The sequence below is a fragment of the Cervus elaphus genome, chromosome 23 (assembly GCF_910594005.1).
Source record: "Cervus elaphus chromosome 23, mCerEla1.1, whole genome shotgun sequence".
Lineage (NCBI taxonomy): Eukaryota > Metazoa > Chordata > Mammalia > Artiodactyla > Cervidae > Cervus > Cervus elaphus.
The window spans coordinates 22,374,290-22,400,280 of NC_057837.1; the positions used below are offsets into that span (position 1 = coordinate 22,374,290).

General features: G+C 40.9%; 2 protein-coding genes across 3 annotated transcripts in view; one reads left to right on the forward strand and one right to left on the reverse strand.

Annotated features, from left to right (window-relative positions):
• The window catches only part of NEBL (nebulette), a 366,199-nt gene that overhangs the window by 311,266 nt on the left and 28,942 nt on the right, over positions 1 to 25,991 (reverse strand). The gene's annotated exons all lie outside the window — the stretch shown is intronic.
• LOC122681192 (ubiquitin-conjugating enzyme E2 variant 1) lies at positions 390 to 1,049 on the forward strand. The gene has a single exon (XM_043882950.1). The coding sequence runs from the start codon at positions 403 to 405 to the stop codon at positions 844 to 846; it is 444 nt and encodes a 147-aa protein (XP_043738885.1). The 5' UTR covers positions 390 to 402; the 3' UTR covers positions 847 to 1,049.

Consider the following 25,991-nt stretch of genomic DNA (forward strand, 5'->3'; position numbering starts at 1 on the left):
ATTAGAACAGTGCTATTACAGAAAATTCTTAAAGAGATGGGAATGTCACACCACCTGACCTGCCTCTTGAGAAATCTGTATGCAGGTCAGGAAGCAACAGTTAGAACTGGACATGGAACAACAGACTGGTTTCAAATAGGGAAAGCAGTATGTCAAGGCTATATATTGTCACCCTGCTTATTTAACTTATATGCAGAGTACATCATGAAAAATGCTGGGCTGGATGAAGCACAAGCTGGAATCAAGATTGCCAGGAGAAATATCAATAACCTCAGATATGCAGATGACACCACCCTTATGGCAGAAAGTGAAGGAGAACTAAAGAGCCTCTTGATGAAAGTGAAAGAGGAGAGTGAAAAAGTTGGCTTAAAACTCAACATTCAGGAGCGACAGCGACGCAAGATGGCAGCCACCACGGGCTCGGGAGTAAAAGTCCCTCGCAATTTCCGACTGTTGGAAGAACTCGAAGAAGGCCAGAAAGGAGTAGGAGATGGCACAGTTAGCTGGGGTCTAGAAGATGACGAAGACATGACACTTACCAGATGGACAGGGATGGTAATTGGGCCTCCAAGAACAATTTATGAAAACCGAATATACAGCCTTAAAATAGAATGTGGACCTAAATACCCAGAAGCACCCCCCTTTGTAAGATTTGTAACAAAAATTAATATGAATGGAGTTAATAGTTCTAACGGAGTGGTGGACCCAAGAGCCATATCAGTGCTAGCAAAATGGCAGAATTCGTATAGCATCAAAGTTGTCCTGCAAGAGCTTCGGCGCCTAATGATGTCTAAAGAAAATATGAAACTCCCTCAGCCACCTGAAGGACAGTGTTACAGCAATTAATCAAAAAGAAAAACCACAGGCCCTCCCCTGCCCCCGATTCGATTTAAGCAGTCTTCATTTTCCACAGTAGTAAATTTTCTAGATTCGTCTTGTAGACCTCAAAGTACTGGAAAGAAAGCTCCCATTCAAAGGCAGTTTATCTTAAGATACTGTAAATGATACTAATTTTTTTGTCCATTTGAAATATATAAGTTGTGCTATAACAAATCATCCTGTCAAGTGTAAAAAAAAAAAAAAAAAAAACTCAACATTCAGAAAACTAAGATCATGGCATCTAGTCCCATCACCTCATGGCAAATAGATGGGGAAACACTGAAAACAGTGACAGACTTTATTTTTGGGGGCTCCAAAATCACTGCAGATGGTGACTGCAGCCATGAAATTAAAAGACACTTACTCCTTGGAAAAAAAGCTATGACCAACCTAGACATCATATTAAAAAGCAGAGACATTACTTTACCAACAAAGGTCCATCTAGTCAAAGCTATGTATGGATGTGAGAGTTGGACTATAAAGAAAGCTGAGCACCAAAGAATGATGCTTTGAACTGTGGTGTTGGAGAAGACTCTTGAGAGTCCCCTGGACTGCAAGGAGATCCAACCAGTCCATCCTAAAGGAAATAAATCCTGAATATTCATTGGAAGGACTGATGCTAAAGCTGAAACTCCAATACTTTGGCCATCTGATGCAAAGAACTGACTCATTTGAAAAGACCCTGATGCTGGGTTGAAGAAGGGAGGAGAAGGGGATGGCAGAGGATGAGATGGTTGGGTGGCATCAGCAACTCAATGGACATGAGTTTGAGGAAGCTCTGGGAGCTGGTGATGGACAGGGAGGCCTGGCGTGCTGCAGTCCATGAGGTCGCAAAGAGTCGGACATGACTGAGTGACTAAACTGAATAATGGAAATAGGAAAAGGAACTTAATCTAGTTAGGTTTAGAAGTAAGAGGTTGGAGATAATGGAAAAATGCTCAGTGTCCAGGTATGAAATCCAGAACAGATATCAAATTGAGTCACTCAAATTGAGTCATCAGTAGCAACATCAGTGAAAAATGTGACACAGATCAATTTCCTAAGGAAAAGAGAAAAGAAGAAAAGAACAGCAGTGAAGATATCCTCTTATTCTCCCCTCCAATATTTCTGCCTAATATATTATCTTTTGATTTTCTAATCTTTAAATTAATTTATTTTAATTGGAGTCTAATTACTTTACAATATTGTGGTGGTTTTTGCCATACATTGGCATGAATCTCCCCAATGAATATTCTCATCCATAACTTCTGTAATGTTAAGAATCAAGTCTCACGTATCTGCTGTTACTGGAGTCATAGAAGATGCTCAATAAAATAATTTCGGCTGGTTCTAACAACCACCCCAAATTATTTATGAAAAAACTAGTAGTAGTGGGACGTGACCAACACATACTTCCTGGACAGGAAAGTCCACCTTCTAAGAGTATGCTGGAGTACCATTTATAATGCCTCTTTGAGGCCAACACCAAAGGATGTCTTTATACTACTTCACTCATTCAATGAAAACTACTAAAAATTCGCTGTGTGCGAGGTACTAGGCTAAGATGCAGCTCTTGGGAGACAGAACACTAAATCAGACAAGGTCCTCTCTCTTGTAGATCTTACAGTACTGTAACCATCTTCTGCAAGGTCAAAGATAAACTTGTGTCTTGAATCATTTTAGGGTACTCCACTGTAGTTGCTAATACAAATGTTTATAACTGATAGCTTTCTTTTGACTTCAGGAAACAGTCTAAGCTACTTTAACAGGTAGTAACATTCTTTGAATATAATGCTACTTTCTTTGTAGATAAAACTTCATATTTGTAAAGTTCTCCATCATCAACTTTATTCATACACTGAAACTACTGGTAAAAAGTTCACTAAATTTTTTATGTCCATAAAGCCACAGTCCAAGTTATCCTGGCCTTCCCTGTGGCCCATAAATCCTCATCATTTGCCTAAATTTCTCCCTTCCCCCACTGTACAAATAATTCAAATTCTTCTTCCCTTCCATGTGGTATCTGCAATTCATATACACTACTATCTCTCTTCTGTGAATTCTGATAATTTTATATATAGCCAGCCTCCATCAACTAAACATTTAGGTTTAAGTTTCCTTATGTTATTCAACAAGTGTTTCAGTTAAGCTTTTTTTTTTCTTTACAGGAATATACCAATAAATTCTTTAAGGGAAAGTCCCACACTTATGTGTCTGTACCTGTGTGTGTATATGTGTGTGTGTGTGTGCACGTACACACATGCACACGCGCTCACTGGCACCATTTTATGCAACTTTCTTACAGAAGGCAGACAATATATGCAAATATTTCTTCATATCCACAGAATTTCACAAAACACTTTCTATACTTGGACCTTTGATAAAGCTTTTAGATCATAATATTGCTTGCTGCTGCTGCTGCTAAGCCGTTTCAGTCGAGTCCGACTCTGTGCGACCCCATAGACGGCAGTCCACCAGGCTCCTCTGTCTCTGGGATTCTCCAGGCAAGAACACTGGAGTGGGTTGCCATTTCCTTTTCCAATGCATGAAAGTGAAAAGTGAAAGTGAAGTCGCTCAGTCGTGTCCCACTCTTAGCAACCCCATGGACTGCAGCCTACCAGGTTCCTCCATCCATGGGATTTTCCAGGCAAGAGTACTGGAGTGGGGTGCCATTGCCTTCTCTGATATTGCTTGCTAAACCAACATATACTCATTCTACTCACAACCTAACTCCTCAGGGAAGATTCTATCCTAATGGAAGATGAAGGAGGATGGGGGTAAATCTTTTAGCATATTTATATACCTATTACTGCTCTACTGTTCTTCATAATTTAAGGTAACATCACTAACAATGCAAACAGTGAGAGACTTTATTTTGGGGGGCTCCAAAATCACTGCAGATGGTGACTGCAGCCATGAAATTAAAAGACACTTACTCCTTGGAAGAAAAGTTATGACCAACCTAGCCAGCATATTAAAAAGCAAAGACATTACTTTGCTGACAAAAGTCCGTCTAGTCAAAATTATGGTTTTTCCAGTAGTCATGTATGGATGTGAGAGTTGGACTATAAAGAAAGCTGAGCACTGAAGAACTGGTGCTTTTGAACTGTGGTGTTGGAGAAGACTCTTGAGAGTCCCTTTGACTGCAAGGAGATCCAACCAGTCCATTCTAAAGGAGATCAGTCCTGAATATTCATTGGAAGGACTGATGCTGAAGCTGAAACTCCAATACTTTGACCACCTGATATGAAGAACTGAGTCACTGGAAAAGACCCTGATGCTGGGAAAGATTGAGGGCAGGAGGAGAAGGGGATGACAGAGGATGAGATGGTTGGGTGGTATCACCAACTCAATGGACATGAGTTTGAGTAAGCTCCAGGAGATGGTGATGGACAAGGAGGCCTGGCGTGCTGCAGCCATAGGGTCATAAAGAGTCGGACATGACTGAGTGACTGAACTGAACTGAACATCACTAACAATGTGTAAAAAAGGGAAGACCAGGGAGTTATGAGTTACTAATAGGGATAAAAATAAGTCTAATACCAAAGCTATGGGAGCTAATAATATCTTGCCCTTCATTTGCAGACCTGGAGTAATCAGACCAGCGCCACAGAGAGGCAGTTTCTTCTTGAGAAGTCATGATACCTTCATGGCAATAAAAATAGCCACTTCAGGTTCATTAGGATCACTCTTTAGGTCAAGCAGAACCACTGCTCAACTACATCATGATCCAAAGTTTCAAACAAAATAGGGAATAGAGTTTGGAAAAGAGTAATAAAAACTGATCAGAAATAAATAGGCCAAAAGGAATAAAAACAGCAGAGCCTGAATCAGTCTGCATGGATGCCTCAGTGTGGAGGAATAGCTGGGGGCCACAAAGGAAAGGCCACAAAGGAAACTCACCCCCAAAATATGCCTGAACAAACCATCTTTTGCTGGTAAGGGAGAGACAGAGTCATTGAAAACAACCTTGATGCCTCTCATGTCTAGAATTAATGGAATCTCTGGGTCTCTAGACACTTAAAACACACACAAACTCACACAAACTCACACATCGTGCACATATGTTAGGTCGAAGCTATACTCACTCATCAACAAGGTGGCCCCATCAGTTTGGAATGAAATCAGAAGCTCCTTTACACAACAACCTAAGACTTGTATTAAAAGGGTGTTTCTTTTTTAAACAGTCTTATAAACTAGTTTTAAATTTTTTTTTTAATTTTTATTAAAGTATAGTTTATTTTCAATGTTGTGCCAATCTCTGCTGTATGGGAAAGAGACTCAGTTATACACATACAGACTTTTTATATTCTTTCCCATTATGGTTTATCACAGGATACTGAATGTAGTTCCCTGTGTTATACAGTACGACTTTGTTGTTTATCCATACCACTGTTTTGAATTCTGAAGACATTTATTATGGTGGGAAGAAAAAATGTGGGGAAGGGCACAGGGGCAGGGCAACTGATGAATCAGGCTGTCCCAGGCTTCACTTGAAATCATCTAGGGTCACCTTAGTCTTTTTCCTACAGAATAAAGCCTCAAAGTAGGGAGAATGCACACATTAAAGAAATGAAAACTGTCGCTGCAGGAAAACAAAGGTGGGCCTGCTAAATGCAAGTGAATCTAGATGGACTGTAAGTTTTGTTTCCTAGCCATCAAAAATAGTTTGGAGGATTTGTGCCAAAATTAGAAGTAAAACCATGATCTTTTCTCCCTGCACCCTGCAGAGTTGCCTTTGAAGTTACATGTGCTCCACAGGGCACAGACAGAAACGAAAATCAGGCACTTCTTAAGTTTTATTATAGGCGGTTCAGTATGAGACAGTGTCCTTCCAGCATTTATTAAAAAGTCATTTTCAGCTCCTTCTTCTCAGATATGATGAGCTTTTGTCTTATGCCCTGGAATTTAAATCCATGCTTCCCTCTGGTTATACCTTCTGGTCCCAGGGATAGCCTCGGGGACTTGGCCCAGCCACCTGGATCTGGTTCATAACACTGCCTGGATGGATGTGCTCCAGCTCCAGGATCATAAGGACTGGGGCTGACTTTCTGCAGCCACCTGGCAAGACTTGGCTGGCTTTGCAGCCTTCTGGACTTCCCTGAATAGCTCACTGGGGTGCTTCAAGCCCCCCTTATCTCCCCATTCTGCCTTACCAGGGCTACATAAAATGCAGCTATCCCTTCTTCCTGCCAGTGTCCCAACTAGAAGCTGAGAAAAATAATCACATTTGATATAATAACAACCATAATGCTGGTATATTTTGAAAACAATCCATCTGCAAAATCAGGCATTTCCTTGGTAAGCCTCAGGACAGCCTTAAGTTTGGAAATATTTATGCTGTTTGTTTTGTTTTCTGCCTAGGTACTGAGCTCAGAGTGGAAGCGAAGTGTCCCGAGCCAGTGTCACATAAGTGGGAGCTAAAAGATCACAGAGGAGGAAAAAAAAACATTTCATATTTTCCAATGCATTAATTCACCCACTGTGTGAACTCAAAGGGGAAAAAAATCAAAATAGTGTATTTTCAGCATAAAAGAGTTTATTGTAGGCTATTAAAATTGGCTTTTTTTGGAAGGGAAGCTAGAACTAAAGGGAATCTTTAAGACCAACTAATCCAATTACTTAACAAAGTGGAAAGTGCTGCCCAGAAGTCAATGGCTCAGACTGCTAGGATGGTGTCAATAAGACGTGCAAGCCGTTTAGAAGGAGCCTCCACTGGCCGAAGTCGGAACAATTTGAATATCAAAAACAATGACTGCAACTGATTCAAACACTTCAAATCTATAATGTCCATGAGTTTATAATGAATAGGTGAGTTGTCCTCCCATCTCTACCCTCATAACAGTAGAGGAGAGCTCACTGGTGACTACTAGTAAAAGATGCTAGGGCCCCAAATTAATCATTCTGACAACTGATAAAGGAAACGAAAGGCTGAATAATGTATCCTGTTTTTTCTTTTTCAAACTATGTTTCAGGATAACCAAATAACTGATGATGGAAAATTCATCCACATAAAAGAATCCAAACTAATAAATGCAGAAATAATGATGGAACTAGAAAATTTCCATTTTCACTCTGACATCTGAAATTCAGTCTTTAAACCAGGTCCTAAAAGATGGAACACAGAACAGTTAAGAATTAACGAAAGTAGAGGGGGATAAAATTCCACAATCAGGGTAATTAATTAGTAAAAATATAAAAGGAATGAGTATCTGGAAAAGAAAGTTCAAAACGGAAGTGAGGCAGCAAAAGCAGCATCCAGGGAGACAAAGAACACTATCAACACCTTTCCCAAGTTTCAATTTAGCCCAGGATTGTGTAAAAAGAAGAAAAAAGTATGACAAAAGTAAGAATATACACAAAGCACAGAAATAATACTGTGGGGGGAAGGGGGTGGGGAAGAAGCTGGTCCTGTTCATTGTAGCAATCTTCACAACAGTCAAAATATGGAAGCAACCTCAGTTATACAGATGGATGAATGGATAAAGAAAACACGATGTATATACACAATGGAATATTATTCAGTCGTGAAAAAGAAGGAAATCCTGCCATGAACAACAACGTGGATGAACCTTAAGGGTATTATGCTAAGTGAAATAAATCAGACAGGCAAAAACAAATACCATATGATCTCATTTATATGTGGAATCTGAAATAAACTGAACTCATAGACACAAGGAAGAGATTGGTGGTTGCTAGACGTAGGGATTAAAAAGTGGGTAAAATAAGTGAAGAGGTTCCAAAGGTACAAACTTCCAGTTTAAGACAAATAAATTCTGGCAATATAATGCACAGCACAATGACTATAGTTAATAATATTCAGTGACTCCGTCATGTCTAACTCTTTTTGACCCCATGGACTGTAGGCTGACAGGCTCCTCTGTCCGTGGAATTTTCCAGGCAAGAATACTGGAGCAGGTTGCCATTTCCTACTCCGGGGTTAGTTAATAATACTGTAGTATTTACTCTTAAAAGTAAATCTTAAAAGTTCTCATCACACACAAGAAAAAAAATGTGTAACTGTATGTGATGACTGCTGTCAACTAAATTTACTGTGGTGATCATTTCACAATATATACATGTATCAAATCATTATGGTGCACACTAAAACTTAATACAATGTTACATGTCAATTATATCTCAACTTTTTAAAAAAACCTGGTGCTCAAAGTCCCACTTGATCCCCACCTCTAATGAACAGTATGAAAAAAGGACAAGCTGGGATAAGGATGACCATGGGCTACAGCCCAATATCAGATGAGCCCCACGCATATTAACCAGAAACAGCAAAGTTTCTAAAACAATGACCTCGTGTATCATCCACAGTGAGGTCTCAGTGGGTTTTACTTGGCTCACTGTGAGGATTCTCTCTGTCAAAATAAATAAGCAGAAGTAACGAAATCAAACAAACCAAAAAAACCCAAGGCAGCCAGAGAAAAGCACAGTGCTGCACAAAACTAATAAAGGCAGTGAGGAGAGAGTCAACATTGCAAAATGTTGTTGCTTTGTAATACATTTTGGAACCTCCGGAGTGTTTGACAGGTCATGACATGGAACACTGACCTTGTGATTGAAACAGAAGCACCATCTTTTTTCCTCCCTACTGAACTAGTCATTTCTTCCAACAGCCAAGCATGAGAGAGGGAGTGAGGAGAAGAAAAACAGAAGAGAAGGAAACTCATTTGATGAGGAGCTGGATCCTAGTTTCCCTTGGTTCCTATTTTCCATATGAAGTTGGTAAAATGTCCTGTTGAGCTTTTGGAATGGTCAATAGTGATTTGTTTCCAGCTTTTTCCAGAAGAGCAGATATAGCTTTCTTTTTTATTTTATTTATTACTTGTATATATATATATATGTATGTGTGTGTGTGTGTATATATATATATGCTTATATACTGGGATATAAATGGACTTCCCCGATGGCTTAGCAGGTAAAGCATCTGCCTGCAATGCAGGAGACACACGAGATGCAGGTTCGATCCCTGACTCAGGAAGATCCCCTGCAGAAGGAAACGGCAACCCACTCCAGTATTCTTGCCTGGGAAAACCCATGGACGGAGGAGCCTGGCAAGCTACAGACCAAAGAGTCACAGAGTTGGACACAACTGAGCAACTAAGCACATACTGAGATGTAATTCTAATGCCACAAAAGTCAGCTTTTCAGACTGCACAATCCAGTGGTGTTTAGTACATTCTCAAAAAATCACCTGCATATAATCCCAGAAATTTTTCATCACCCCAAAAATAAATGCTGCATGCCTCGGTACATTCTCCATCCTCCCCTCTACCCAAGAGTTAAAACCAACCTGTCTAGTTCGTCTCTGTGGATTTGCCTAACAAATGTATGGCATCATACAATATACGGTCTTTGGTGTTTGGTTTCTTTCACTTAGCTTAATGTTGTCAAGGCTCATCATGGGACACCATGTATCAGTACTTCATTCCTTTTCAGGGCTGAATAAAGTCATGTGAGGCTTTCCTGGTGCCTCAGACAGTAAAGAATCTGCCAGGAAACCCAGGTTCAATCCCTGGGTCGGGAAGATCCCTTGGAGAAGAGAACGGCTACCCACTACAGTATTCTTGCCTGGAGAATTCCATGAACAGAGGAGCTTGGTGGGCTACAGTCCATGGGGTCCCAAAGAGTTGGACATGACTGAGCAACTAATACTTTCACTTTTTCACTTTCAGTGGAGTCATGTACAGATGTGAGAGCTCGTCCATAAAGAAGGCTCAACACCAAAGAATGGATGCTTTTGAATTGTGGTGCTGGAGAGTCCCTTGGACAACAAGGAGATCAAACCAGTCACTCCTAAAGGAAATCATCCCTGAATAGTCATTGAAAGGACTGTTGCTAAAGTTGAAGCTCCAATATCTGGCCACCTGACTTGAAGAGCCAACTTACTGGAAAAGACTTTGATGTCAGGAAAGACTGAAGACAAAACGAGAAGAGGGCAGCAGAGGATGAGATGGTTATGTGGCATCACTGACTCAAGGGAGATAAATTTGAGCAAACTCCAGGAGATAGTGGAAGACAGAGGAGCCTGGCATGCTACAGTCCATGGGGTTGCAGAGGTGGACATGATTTAGTGACTGAACAACAACAATGGTCTGTGTATTTTGTTCACCTATTCATAATGTGATGGATACTTCCACTTTTGATGAATTCACCTTTTTTGATGGACTGTTTCCACTTTGGGCTATTATGAATAATAGTCCATGAACATTCCTGTCCAAGTTTTTGTGTGAATACATGTTTTTTATTCTTTTGGGTATATAGCAAGGAGCAGGACTATTGGATCTTATGGTAACTCTGTATTGACTTTTTTTTTTTTTTGTATTGACTTTTTGAATAACTGCTTGACTGTTTTCCAAAGCAGCTGCATTGTTTCACATTCCCACCAGTAAACTGTGAGACTTCTGGTTTCTTCATATCTTCACCAACTCTTGTTATTGTCCATCTTTTTGACTATGTATATTCCAACAGGTATGAAGTGGTATCACACTGTGGTTTTGACGTGCATTTCAACATTTGATGTGCTTAAAAACTAAGCCTCTTTCCTTCTGCTTATTGGCCCTTTATATATCTTCTTTGGAGAAATGTCCATTCAAATCTTTTACCCAATTTTAACTCGGTTATTTGTCTTTTAATTATTGAGTTGTAACAGTTCCTTATATATTCTGGATACAAATCATTTATCAGATATATAATTTGCAAATATTTTCTCACATTTTATGAGCTGTCTTTTCACTTTCTTGAGAATGTCCTTGGAAGCACAAGAGTTTTTAAATTCTGATGGAGTCCAATTTATTTTTTCCTTTTCTGACTGTGTTTCTGGTGTCATATATAAAGCCCCTGCCTAATCTACAGTCATAAAGGTTTATACCTGTCTTCTTCTAAGAGTTTTATAACTTTAAGTTCTGAGTTAATATTTTTTACTGATTTGAGTTACGAGTCCTACTTCATCTTTTTGGTAGCTTTCATTTTGTGACATCTTCAGTCTGTTTGTAAGGCTGCAGCCCTCACATAATTTCTCAGTGCAAGTTGCTGCTTCAAGGTAAGAGGAAGAGGTATTATTTTTAACAAAAGGAAATGATTGGGGAGGCAGTACACAAATCAGTAGTTAAAGTTCTGAAGTCAGACTCTATCTCAGTTCTACTACTTACATGCTGTGTGACTGAGTTGAGTTGCTCTCTTCTCTGTACCCAGATATTCCCTATCTTAAAACCAGGAGAGAAAAAATAGAGTTGCAAGGATTATATGAGTTAATACAGGCAAAGTTCTCAGAACAGTTCACAGCTCATTGTGAGCATCAAGTCCATGTTAGCTATTGTTATCAGTAAAGATCCAATTACCATAATCCTAGGGCTACAGTTTCCAAAGAAATATAGGTCTCAAAATAAGAGCACAGTAAGATGGAAATCAACCCTGAATATTCACTGGAAAGACTGATGCTGAAGCTGAAGCTCCAATACTTTGACTATCTGATGTGAAGAGCTGACTCACTGGAAAAGACCCTGATGCTGGGAAAGATTGAGGGCAGGAAGAGAAGGGGGCAAAAGAGGATGAGATGGTTGGATAGCATCACTGACTCAATGGACATGAGTTTGAGCAAACCCCGGAAGATGGTGGAGGACAGGGAAGCCTGGTGTGCTGCAGTCCATAGGGTCTCAGAATCCAACATGACTTAGCAACTGAACAACAACAAAAAGAGGCTGGATCAATGATGTGGCTTCCAAGACAACACCTCTGATTCTCCCATATGGTGTTCTTGCATCCCAGAGGCCCCCTACCACTGGGGACCACTTTTTGCTGACAGTCATCTTTGTTCTGTGTACAAGTCAGTCTCTGTTTTATTTTCCACAAACTTTCAGATTTACCTAACAGGTGCCAAATTTTCAATGCCACACACCAAAAAATTACTTTTGAGTTTACTGGAGTGATACTTTAATCTCTTAGAGTCAAAGTCTCTTTATAAGGGCAGAGTATTCTTTCTCCGTAGCCTTTTTGTGTCCAGGTCATTTTAGCAAAAGCATCAGAAATACTCAGTAACAGCAGAGTCAGAGGGCAAGTTTGATTCTCTCAATTCCTTTTCAGGAATTTCCTACATGTTTCATAAATTTCAGGAGATATCATTCAATCCATGTAAACCCACATCATGAACACCTGTAAGTCTTTCTTCCCCAAGGGCTATCTTTTTTATTTCAACTCCTAATTATCAGAGTTTGACCAAGTTTCCACTCAGAGTTGGTTTCCCATTTGTCAGAAAGCTTCTAGAACATTGTCCTTCCTATCCTCACAACTATCCCACCAATAGTGTGTGATTACCAATTTAGTGTGTGTTTAGTAATTGCAAATTACTTTTAATATGAGCAAATTCAAAATATTATTAGACAGGAAAACTTCTGGGATCAAATATCATCCTGGGTGATTACTGAGTTCTGACACTGTTGGAACAAATAGCAGGATATGTTCATCCAGAATTTGCTGTTCCCCTTCCACCTGGGAGGTACGCCACTCTGATTCTACAACGATCCTTTGGCTTAAAACAGAATTCCCTGGCGGTCCAATGGCTAACACTTCACCTTCCAATGCAGGGAGTGAAGGTTCCATCCCTAGTCAGGGAGCTAAGGGGTTTCCCAGGTGGCACCAGTAGTAAAGAACCCATCTGTCGATGCAGGAGGTGTAAGAGACATGAGTTCGATCCCTGGGTCGGGAAGATCCCCTGGAGGAGGCATGGCAACCCACTCCAGTATTCTTGCCTGGAGAATCCCATGGACAGAGGAGCCTGGTGGGCTACAGTCCACGGGGTCACACACAGTCACACACGACCAAGCGACTGAGCACACACACACGCACAGGGGGCTAAGACCCCACATCAAAAACACAAAACAAAATCAAAACGTAAAACAGAAGCAATATTGTAACAAATTCAACAGACTTTTAAAAAACGGTCCCTATCAAAAAAAAAAAAAAAATCAGAATTCCTCTTAAGAATTCCTTTCAGACTCTGTTATCTATGTACACATATTTCAATATTTTATACCTCTTTTAAAAGCCAAAAACAGGTTTATTCAGCTGGCTCATTCGCCCTGTCCTCCTTCAATGGAGGACATCACTGGTCCAGGTTCCAACACACTCATTCACCTCCTCCCTGGACACCCCTAGTGCATTATTTTAGTTCAAACACAGCCGTGTCTATAGATCCTATTTCATTCCGGAGCCCAAGCTGAGAACAAAGCAGCCTGAACTCCACCTGCAGGATACTCCTCACTCAAGAAAACACACTTTCCTCTCCCAAACTGAATTCAGGAAGAATATACTAGGGTCACTCTAAGCTAACAGAAGAGTAAATCCACTGGGTGAGGTGAGGCCACAGGGCCTCTGCCACCAGGAATGCCCATCTTCCCTGAACCCCCTTCTCTGTTGTTTCCCCATCCTTAACTTTCCGAGGGGCTGTTTTAAGATCTAATTCCTTCAGTCTCAGGAAACGCATATCCTAGTTACAGCCTCAGTAAAGAATGAAAAAAAAAAAAATGTTAAGCTGGCAGTGGTTCTTGGCATAATAATATCTGACAAAAATGAGGCACTGATAAGTCACTGGCCCAGGCCAGGTGAGGCACCTGCATTCAGCCTCCTATACCTGCAGGAAATGAGCCTGAAGAGAGCGCAAAAAGGGCTCTCCACTAAAGAAAAGGAACAACTCCAACTGACACGGGAATGTACCTGTCAAGCTACACATTTGGCTGAGATACCGTGACAGTCCTTCTGAGTGCTGAGCAAAAGTGTGATGCGCTGACACAGTGAAGGCTTCCGTGCTAACAGAGTGGTCAACCCTCCCAGCTATCTATGACTGTCCCTGTTTCAACACTGAAAGATCTATGTTCTCAGCGGCTACCCTACCACCATCAGCTCTATGCAACTGGTTACTCTTACCCTTTTCTTAAAGAGATGGGAATACCAGACCACCTGACCTGCCTCCTGAGAAATCTGTATGCAGGTCAAGAAGCAACAGTTAGAACTGGACATGGAACAACAGACGGGTTCCAAATCTGGAAAAGAGTACATCAAGGCTATATATTGTCACCCTGCTTATTTAACTTATATGCAGAGTACATCAGGTGAAATGCCAGGCTGGATGAAGCACAAGCTGGAATCAAGACTGCCAGGAGAAATATCAATAGCCTCAGATACGCAGATGACACCACCCTTATGGCAGAAAGTGAAGGAGAACTAAAGAGCCTCTTGATGAAAGTGAAAGAGGAGAGTGAAAAAGTTGGCTTAAAACTCAACATTCAGAAAACTAAGATCATGGCATCCAGTCCCATCACTTCTTGGGAAATAGATGGGGAAACAATGGAAACAGTGAGAGACTTTATTTTGGGGGGCTCCAAAATCACTGCAGATGGTGACTGCAGCCATGAAATTAAAAGACACTTGCTCCTTGAAAGAAAAGTTATGACCAACCTAGACATCATATTAAAAAGCAGAGACGTTACTTTGCTGACAAAGGTCCATCTAGTCAAAGCTACGGTTTTTCCAGTAGTCATGTATGGATGTGAGTGTTGGACTATAAAGAAAGCTGAGCACCCAAGAATTGATGCTTTTGAACTGCGGTGTTGGAGAAGACTCTTGAGAGTCCCTTGGACTTCAAGAAGATGCAACCAGTTCATCCTAAAGGAAATCAGTCCTGAATATTCACTGGAAGGACTGATGCTGAATCTGAAACTCCAATACTTTGGCCACCTGCTGCGAAGAACTGACTCATTGGAAAAGACCCTGATGCTGGGAAAGATTGAAGGCAGGGGAAGGGACGACAGAGGATGAGATGGTTGGATGGCATCACTGACCTGACAGACATGAGTTTGAGCAAGCTCTGGGAACTGGTGATGGACAGGGAAGCCTTGCGTGCTACAGTCCGTGGGGTCACAGAGGGTCTGATATGACTAAGCAACTGAACTGAACTCTTATCCTAAACTGGGACAGGACAAAAGAGGAGACCAGAAACTAGTAAGAGGTGAAGAAGAGCAGGACACCTTATCCCGGAGGCAGAACTTTCTGGATCTTAAAGGGTTTGACTAGTTAGATCCAGCACAGTTCTCAAAGAAATGAGAGCTCCTTCTTTTATTCAAGCACTTTCAGTTTTCCAGCGAGGGAGGCAACACCCTCCCAGAGCTGCTGGGCTGCAGACTTTATAGTAGCTCAGTGGAAGAGATTGCAATCCAAATTTTCTAAAAGTTTGGTCTTTGGATCATCTGCATTAGAATCATCTAGTGAGGGTGATCAAATCTAGGCCCCTGGGTCCATCCCAACACCTGCTGGATCAGATTCTCTAGCAGTAGAGCTCAGAAACCTCCATTTATTAAGAAAGCCCCAAATGTCTGTTCAATATTGAACTTCTCTCCTATTTCTTCTTTCACACCCTCTCCTTCACCCTCCATTAGGCTTCAGGGCTCAACCAGAACTCCTGTAACAGGAATCCTCAGAAGAGAAATCAGAAGAGAAGTGAACTTGATTTGGGGGCTCCCCACTTTTCTGTTGGAGAAGGCAATGGCACCCCACTACAGTAATCTTGCCTGGAAAATCCCATGAATGGAGGAGCCTGGTAGGCTGTGGTCCATGGGGTCACTAAGAGTCAGACACGACTGAGCAACTTCACTTTCACTTTTACTTTCATGCATTGGAGAAGGAAATGGCAACCCACTCCAGGTTCTTGCCTGGAGAATCCCAGGGACGGGGGAGCCTGGTGGGCTGCCGTCTATGGGGTTGCACAGAGTCGGACACGACTGAAACGACTTAGCAGCAGCAGTAGCAGCACTTTTCTGTACACCTGCCTTTTTCCAGCTTCTAAATTTCCTCTCTCCTCCCTTTCTAACCCACTACCTTTGACTGTCCTCTGGTTAGACAAGGCTCATGAAGACTTGCTCTACTCTGAGCAGTCTCTGTGTCCCCAAATTACTTCCAATCTCTCCTCCCTTAACCATCTGATCTTTTATTCAATAGTACATTGCAGTTTGTTGCTAGGAAAGCAATCTGGATAAATTAATTCATAGTTAGGGCAAAATGACTGATATGATGTCTTACTCTTCTTAGTAAGGAAGAGTTACTTGTTACTAAAATGAGTCACTAACTGTTGGAATTAATAGACGTCGAGGGAAAGTATTTGGGGATTCACAGGGTTATTCCTTAACTCAGTGCTTTCTGCTGACTTCCCTGACTGGCACAAAATCCTAATGTGTGAGGAAAAGTCCTTCTACAATCAATAGCCATTACGTAACTCCTCATAACATATGCCTACAGGGATGTGATTAAAGCATGGTTTTTGGTCCCAGGAAGACATGGGTCTAAGTCTTGACTCTACTCTAAGTCTTGCTCAGACATGACTGACCAACATATTTAACTTCTTACTCATAAAACCAGAGATTATTACAACACTTATTTCAGGAGATTGTTAACCTCAATAAAAATTTTTTTCAAAGCATCTAGTATCTGGTACTTAACAAATAGTTATTATTATTAGCATTATAAGAATAAGTAGATAATGAGTATTCACCCAAACTCAATGAGTACGCAATGAGTATTCATCCGAACATCCAAACTCCACTGAATTCAACTACACAAAACTATTCTTGTGTGCTTAGTTTTCATGGGGAATTGTTCAAATAGCCATGGTATTCATTTACAACTCTAAAAAACTGAGGCAAACACTGGTCATCATCAACCTGCTTTTGCCTTTGACAAGTGGAGATTTGTAGAATTAGTCCAGGTTGCCAAACGATCCTGGCTCAGTGTCTAAGGATACCATGGCTACTGCTGCTCATTTCCTCCTGGGCTTTCAGCCTTTAAAACTCATCGAAGGTCAAGGTCACTGAGGTTATTGCCTCAGCCACTTCCTGTTAATGGTACCACAAAAGCAAAATGGAGCATGTAGAGAGGAGCAGAGCAATGGGAGAACTGTGGGCAGCAGGATTTCTAATAGTCGGTGGTCAGCTCCTCTTTGCCAGGTCCCTCTTCTACAGGGTAATGATAACTAAAATCATGAAGACAAGGAAGGACGAAGTATAAAACTGCCTTCTTCAAACAACAGAAACCAAGACAGTCTTGCATTACTAGGACAATTGATGGCACTGTCCCAACTCACACTTAATATCTAGAAAATGTGTCCATTTTCTGCAGCGAATTTCCAAGACGAAGACAAAACAGACACATTCAAGAAAACAGCTTTCAGAGATAGAGTTCATGGCCTTTGGGCTCATACCAAGCTCAACATGCAGTGACTCATAAGGTAAAACTGAGGGGCTCCCCCAGGAGACATAGAAAAGAAATTTTTCCAATAAATGGGCCTTCAACTATGCTTCTACCATAATTACAAGGTAAAAAACACAGAGCAAATACAAGCAATGCTTGGCTTCTAGGAAAATCAAAAGAAGGGTCAGAGTTCAACAAGATGAGATGCCAGAGGAGGAAGTGAGGCAGATTGAAGGCAATGGATGGTGACAAGAACACAACAAGGATGGCAATGTAGAGAATTTTCTAATGGGACAGGATACCTGCCAAGAAAACAGACTACTATTACCCCAGACACTGTAAGTAAGCAAAGTGAAATTAGATTTTTTAAAAGGTAAATAGCACATCATAATAAGCAGTAGCCACTATCCATGACTTCAATATTCTTATATAGTATCTATTCCTACTTGATCCTATCTGATCAATTGTGATTAAGCCTTCAAATCTGCTCAAAAGCAATTCAATAACAAAATTCAAAAACAACACATTTTGTCATCTCTAGTTACAATATATACACAGAGCTCTCAGATGTTAAGAGTAGTGGCTGGCCTAGGAATTTTCATAATCAAATTACACAGCACTAGTGGAACTCTTTCTGGGAATCCAGGCCAATCTCTGAAGGCTATAATTCAAAGTAACATGGAGAAATTAAAGAAAGACATTTTCATTAGCGTGAAGCTTTAGACTTGTGGCCAAATATTTGAAAGGAAACGCAAAATCCAATCAGATAGAATAAAATGACTATATAATGCTGCCAAGAACTAAAGAAATGCAGAATGTAATCAAGCAGTAGAGGAAATTAGTTGCAACCTGGATAAGGATACAGAAGTATGTCTACCCAAATCAGATGAAAGGATATAAGGCTATCAATACAGGAGACCAAGGCTGAAAAATCCATCTTATCAGAAGGGTGTGGACAGCCATCTGTTGTCATAGCAACTATACAGGATTTAGCCTTCTGTTGTCATAGCGATTATTAAATGACTTACTGGCAGTTCTAAAGAAAGAAAGATAGTGCTAAGTTGTGTCCGACTCTTGGGACCCTATGGACTGTAACCTGCCAGGCCCCTCTGTCCTTGGGATTTTCCAAGCAAGAATACTAGAGTGGGTCCCCATTTCCTTCTCCAGGAGATCTTCCCGACCCAGGAATTGAACCCAAGTTTCCAGCACTGCAGGCAGATTCTTTACCGACTGAGCTACACAGGAAGCAGTTCTAGAAGAACTAGACAAATGCCTCCTCAATTCCAAATCTCTGTCAGATAAACAACTGCATGGTGGCCCAGTCACCGCAACCATTAGCATGGCAACCTCAGCCAACCTCACATAATCTATCTTCTTCCCTTAGTGAGCATGTGTCTTGAATTAAATATAGAGATACTGAAGTAAATAAAGGCAATAGTACTAACAATTTGTATTGAGTTCAGAATCATCTTTGTACATTAGGTATTAAATTATATGGAATGCTTGAGCATCTGCCATCTTTGGGAACATGCCAGACTGTAACAGACTTGTGACTATAAGTGAAAAATATGTGTTTTCCAACAGTATTAGAATGTTTAGAACAATGTGAAGGTCTTTCAGTTTGCTTTATAAGCATTTAAAGCGATTAAAAAGAAGACTGGATATATTCATTTACAAACGAATCTTTACAGATTTAAGAAAATGTGATTAACTTTTAAATGAAATGGATTAATGGGAATTTAGTCTGTTCAACTTGAGTTTACTGGCCATAATTTAAACATCCAAAAACTGTTTGTTCTTATTTTATACATTACTTACTATATTTACATAAAGAATAGCAAGTATTTTAAGTAAAATAAAGGCATAAATTAAAAATAAATCTAGACTTCAACTTTAATAAATCAATATTAACTAAAAGTTCATATCACTTAAGAAGAGTAGTCATCTTAGTCCTGCCAGAAATGAATGTGTATGCTGTGTGCTTAGTCGCTCAGTTGTGTCCAACTCTTACGACCTTACAGACTGCAGCCCAGGCTCCTCTGCCCATGGGATTCTCCAGGCAAGAATACCGGAGTGGGTAGCCATTTCCTTCTCCAGGGGATCTTCCCAACCCAGGGATCAAACCCAGGTCTCCTGTATTGCAGACAGGCTCTTTACTGACTGAGCTATGCAGGAAGCCCAATGAATAACCTGAATCTAATCACAAGTAAACATCAAACAAATGTAAAACAAGAGGCATTCTACAAATGAAGGAAGGAAGAAGCGAAGGCAGGAAGGAAAGAAGGACTGGTCTGTACTGCTCAAAAATGTCACTGTCATAAAAGAAAAGAAAGAACTGCTCCAAATTAAAGACATCCAAAGACACATAACAATTCAATAAAATGCATGGTTTGGGACTTTCTTTTGCTAAGAGTGACTTTGTTGTTTCAATTTGTAAAATCTGAATGAGGTCTGTAGATTAGATAGTATGATGGTATTAATGTTACTTTCACAATTTTGATAGGGTTGTGGTATTTAAGTAGAGAGTTTCATTGTTTTCAGGAAACACACAGTGAAGTATTTAGGGACAGAGACATCATGTCTGACTTAGCCCAATGGTTCAGAAAACAAAAACAGAGAAAAAAGAGAAAAGGATAAAATGTCACATTTGAGAAATCTGGAAAAGTTTACAGGAATTCTTTGTAATATTCTTGCAACTTTTCTATATATCTAATACTATGCTTTTTAAAACTTCAAAGAAAAACACTAATATTAAAGTAATAGGTTTTTTTTTTAAGCCACTCTTTGACATCAAAAATAACCCACTGATAGTGAAGCACAAAAAGATGATTAAAAGCTGGAAAAGTAAATCTGAGAGAGTAAAATTGGATTGAATAAAATGGACAAAAGGGAAATTAGAGAAAGGGTTATTTAAAGCACGTTAAGCTTTCCTCTACTTTGAACCAAAAGTCAATTATATCCCCTGAGATGAGGGCTCTAATGCCAAAAGCATGGGATGCCCACAGCAAATGCCTGCCCCAGAGTTTAACTCAACAGGGTGGCTGAGGCTCAGGGTTATCTCCCCCACCCCCTCCTCCTCAGCAGAACTCCTCTTCAGGAAAATCTCCCTCCTGACTTAATACCAAATGCTTCTAGGTAGAAGGCAGGTCCCACGCCTGGGGATCCAGATATCAACCCCAGCCAGGCCAGGACCAGAGGGTTGTGAATCACTCTTTGTAACAGGACAAAAGACCTCATTCAGTGGAGAAACTTGTAGGAACAGTAATTCTCCTAGCGTTCTCCTTGGTAATACAAGCCCCCATTTCTAAGCACTCCCTCCTGGTGGTGTTCCCAGTACACAGATATCTGACTTCAAATGTGCCTGGCCCTTCTCTGAGCCCACGACCAGACAGACAAACCAATTGCAGCTTCACCCTGGGCTGTACCAGCCTCAACTATTTAGCATGACCCGAGGCACCCCACCACCTGTAACTGTGCAGACTCCAGCTGGTTTTACCCTGAGCGTGCTCTGGAGGCCTGTGAAACAGGGACTGGAACACAAAGAAATCTAACAAGATCAATTATTAAAAATTAAAATGAATGCCAAAAGGAAGCCATGGTATCCCCTTCTGTAAATTCTTCAAAGTCTTGGGAGAATTTTATTTACTCTGAGTATTTCAAATATTTCCATGTCTGAAACCAGGAGCCAGACTATATAACTTTGAAATGGTTAGACAGTGGTGACTTGGAAATTAAGTGTGTGTGTGTGTGTGTGTGTGTGTGTGTGTGTGTGTGTATGCACGTGTGTGACTGAATTAGAGAAATACATAACAACTATGTCAACCTTTCATTAATTCAACAAGTGTTGACTAAGTTCATGTTATATGCATAACAGAAGCTGTGAAAAGAGGTTTTCAAAAATATGCAGAAACAGGCTTAAAATTCAAATGTAAAAATGCTTTTTAAATAACTACTTAGCACAGCAGTTCAATGAAGTAAGTACCACCAGCCCCACTTTCAAGGTAAGAAATCCAAAAGAAAAAGAAATTAAAAAATAGAAAAACTTCAGAAACATGTCAAATGGCTCCAGAAATCCTAACAGAGTTGAAGAGTCCCCAGTCCTAGTCTCTGATGGGGAATAATTGGGTAATCTTGGCAAACCACCCTGCTTCACAAGATCTTAGATTCAATAAGTGAATTGAACCAGATGGCCCCTAAGGTTGCTTCCAGCCTTAAAAAAAAAAAAGCTAGAATCTGTACCCTAGGATATGCCCTGTTGAACATACATCACAAGCCAGATGAGGATAAGAAGACAAAAGCCTAAAATAAAGCCATTTCAGAAAAACTTCAGTTTACACAGAAAAGGAAATGGTAATGATTCAATCAGAAAGAAAAAAGTTCTGATTATTCAAAAGAGGTGCTGCAGAAAACTCAAATAAGGAGAAGATCTTTGTTCTGTTCCTCTTGTGATTATCAAGAATAGCAACACCCTCCAGTGTCTGCAATGCAGAGGCAGCTGAAGCGTAGGGTACTCGTGCCCTTGGAAGAAGGGAAGGCAGCGCCCTACTGGGGCTGTCACTCTTGTTCTCCTCTGCCTTTGTATCCACCTCCCAAGGAACAAAGACACAGTCATCAGCCCCCAATCTTCACTTTTTCCCAGGATTAGGTAACTCATGAAGGGCCGCTGGCACTTGGAGAGGCGTGTGTTCAGCCCCTGTGACCCAGAGGCCTCCTTCACGCTGCTTCCAGCCATCCACCACAAAGGTAACCCACCCTCCATGGCCTGCTGAACAGAGAGGTTATCTCTCTGCTCAAATAAAAGCAGACTGGACTAGGAGGAGCCTGGCTATAAACCAAGCCCCATCATCAACTGGCTGTGTGACCTGTAACTAGCTATTTAACTTCATGTGCCTCTTAGCTCCCCTGTAAAATAGTGATTAACACTGGACCTATCACCTCAAAAGTATATACAAACATGTTTTAAATGTATAAAATGTCCCTTTGAATTAATAAGAAAAATATGTATCTCCCAACAGATAAAGAGATAGCTAAAAAGATTAATCATAGAAGAAGGAAAACTGGTCAATAAACAGAAGAAGATGCTCATTAAGAAATCAGGACTTGAAAATAACACAACCATTAGATACTACTTTTCATTCAACAGATCAGTAAAATTTAAAAGATCATATTAGCAAGGGTATGAGAAGATGAGTACTCTTATATGTGTCAGGTGAAAAGATAATTTGTCTTTTGGGAAGAATTTTATAGTACCCATAAAGATATTAAGTATGCATGCCTTTTGATCTTTTGCAATACCCTCCTAGAAAAATGTTCTCACATATGCTGAAAACATATGCATAAAGATGTTCAATGCAGCACTGTTTGCTTAAATGTTCATTAACTGGGGGATGGTTAAAGAAATTATGGAACATCTACACCATGGAATATTAAACTGCCAGGTAAAAGAATTAAGTAGATCTACTTATCTGTGCTGGTATGAAATACATTATGAAACCAGAATAGCGCCTGGCACATAGGAGCCACTCAGTAAGTATTTGTTGAATAAATGACTACTTATATACATTTTCACAGCGCTTTCATATATGTTATCTCATCTAATTCCTACGAAAATCCAACTACATGAGCCAAGCAAGAATTTCTGTCCCCAGAGGAAGGGTAGAGACATTAAAGTTCAAAGTGATCATGACCTGCCCAAGACAATACACCTAGAGTACTGGTCAGTGCTCTTCGGCGACTGACATTCACTCTGCCTTCAGCGAGGCCAAGCTGGGAGAAACCCCAGTGAGGAAGCGCCAAGTCTGTAAGTAGCTGGAGGGTCACTCAGTATTGCTCGTTGACTGGGACAGACTCCTCTTTTATCAGCAAAGCCATCCATGAGGTGAGGCTTGGCTGTCTGGACCTCCACTCTGGCCCTTTGGGCATCTAACAACAGGTCTGAAAGGAGGTCATTCAATACCAGGTCGTCATGGAAACTCTACCCTGCCCCCACCCCCCTGCCCCTGGAACAGAATGGACCAGGAAGGGAAAAGGGAGCATTTGTAAGGTGCCTGCTATGAGCCAAGCACAACGAATAGGAAAAAATTCATCTGAGCCTTCTTTTAAAAATCACCAAAAGAAAAAGACACTGTGTTGTTGGTAAGCAAAGTACATAACATGCCTGCATCGTAGCTTAATCTAGGTCAGTCATGGCTGCCAAGAAAGTTGAGCTCACGTGAAGCTCACTCTGGTCACCCTGCTTGCCAGAGCGCAAGTCCAGACAAGGAGGGTCTGGGTACCACACGGCCAGTTGTGGCACAGCTGCACAGCGGGTGCTTACTGGTTCACATCAGGAATATGGATGTCAGACACAAAAGAAAAAATCACTGGCTGATTTGTAAAACACAAACGTTCTGTCCCAGATGAGCCAGTGGACAGCCAACATATTCAGAAATTTCAGATGCTGGGCTCCTACTGAAATAGCATCTTCTTTTGCTTTTATTCATCCTATTCTCAACATTACCAGAAAATGGTGAAAATGGTACTATGTTTGGGCATTGTTACCTTGCAAGTTTCATCTTAATTACAGAGGCTCTTGGCAACCGTTGCTTAGTAACAAACACATTTGAAATAGATTTGTTGACTTAATATGAGACAATCTGAAAAGACCTTAGCCCAAAATTCACTGATGGAAAAACAGCAATGGTCTGGCAAAGCAAAAATACTTTTTTAAATTAAAAAGTACTCGTAAACTTAAGGTTTTACCAGATTCCAAAGACATTACTGAATGTCTACATTAGTATCATAATATTTTATGATACTTCAGTACTGATCTATTATTTTCCAAAGCACTTCAGATGCAGTTATCTGACTGAGAGGCTAACTGCAGCTCTGCGAGACAGGCCTTAGACTTGGACTTTTAGTCAAACCAGGCTCCTTCACAGAAAAGCAATGGTATCTGGGTTTCCATAGGTTCAAAATATCCTCCAAACACCACCACTTCTTTCAAGATTTCTGGAAGTGTTGAAGGCTTCTGGTGAGTTTTCAAGTCAGAAGGAAAAAAGCAAAAGAAGCTTTCCCTCAATCTTTCCAAGAATATTCTTTTACCACCTGTTAATAAAATCTGTGATAAAAGTGGAAATGGAAATACAGTTCAGGACTCTCTCCTACACACAAGGACAGAAACCCCAACCCTGCACACGCTCCTCAACGACTGCTCTGCACTCTCCTGCCCCCTGATGATACTTCACTGTCCACTGGCCATGTCCACCTCAGGAGTTGGGCATCAACACCAACTCTGCCCTGCTTTCACTATCTCAGGAAGAGGGATCCTCATAGGTGCTGTAAGTCCCTCCTACCCCTTGCATCTTATGGTATTTTCCACTGCCCCTGTTTCTGCTCCAGCCTCTTTTTTTCCTTTTTGTGAAAAACTTCTCAAAAGAGGAGTCTCCATTCACTGGCTTTCCTTTCTCACATCCCACTCAACCCTCAACCCACAGCAATCTGACTTTAACTCACGATTTCCTCTTCCAGTCACCATTTCTGTGGATTCCAGAAAGACTTCGATGAATAGCAGTATACTTTTTAGAAATCTGTTTTTCTGATATGTTTGTCTTTGCAAAAATAGTGTTAGATATTAAACTATTGGTCTGACCACCACATTTCTCCCAGTGCTTGCTTCATTTAGCTCTGGTGAGGACTTTATGCTAACTTCAAAATCCACTAGTCCTCTGTTCTCCATGAAGACATCCCCGGCTGCCAAAATTTTCTTTCTAAACACTCCCTCATCTGATGATTTCTCATCTCCACTCAAAAACCATCCTGGCACTCCAGGTCTGCCAAAAGCCTTCCTTCCGGTCTTCTCTACTACTTAAGTCCACCCCAACCTAATCCATCTGCTGGGGTGGGTCCTTCAAATTTATCACAGTCCAAGCATACACCCCTCTGATGAGAAGAATTACCTTCCACTGAAGGAGGAAAGAGAACACCCACCAAGCGGGCACCTATTCAGGTGCCCACAGCATCCAGGACATTCTGTCTGGTTGTCCATCACATCAAAAGTCACTTCACCAGTCTCCTTCACTTACTTGGGTTGCCTGGCCCCAAGGCATTTGAACACACAGACTAAGCCTAAATCTTTCTCAGTAAAAAGAGACCTTTCTATTCTTTCCTATACTCAACCATTCATGGATTTCTTCATCAAACAAATCCCTATCAAGAGCCAAAATGTATCACTGTGCCAGGCATTGTCTATAGGCAATGATGACTCATTAATAACAAAAATAATGAAATTTTTCCTTATCTAATGGAATCCCTAGAATAACACATCATTCAACTAAGTATAAAATAAGTGCTATGGCAAACTATATACGGCTAGAAAAGTGTACAATAGAGAGACTAACCAAAGTTATGTGGTGGGGGGCTGGGTGAGAAAGGTGGTACTTAAGGAAAAGGAACAACATATGGTAAAAGTCCTGCTCCTTCTCACATTCTTTACCCGTGATGTCACCAAAATCCAAATTCACATGCCTGACACACAGTGAGGCCAAACAACAGCAAAATGTCAGAGTTTGGAGCAGAGAAACATTTATTGGGGGCCCTACAAGGATATGGGGGGCCCATGCCTTCAAAACCCCGAACTCCCTGAAAGTTCTCACCAAAGACCTTTTCCAGGAAAGCTGAGGGAGGAGCAGGTGAGCTGTTGCAAAATTCTTGGGGGTCAGATCCTTTGTTCCTAAAGTGAGCCCAAAGTTCAGGGAATGATATTTCTGTAAACCCCCACCAAACGAATGTTATTCCCTGTTCTGACAGGAAAGGTCCCAAGTCATGACTTTCACTCTCTGAGGTCCAGTCCTGGCTGAGAGAAGGCAAGGCTCATCTGGTGGCTCCCTCAGGGCCAGGTCCCCAGACTC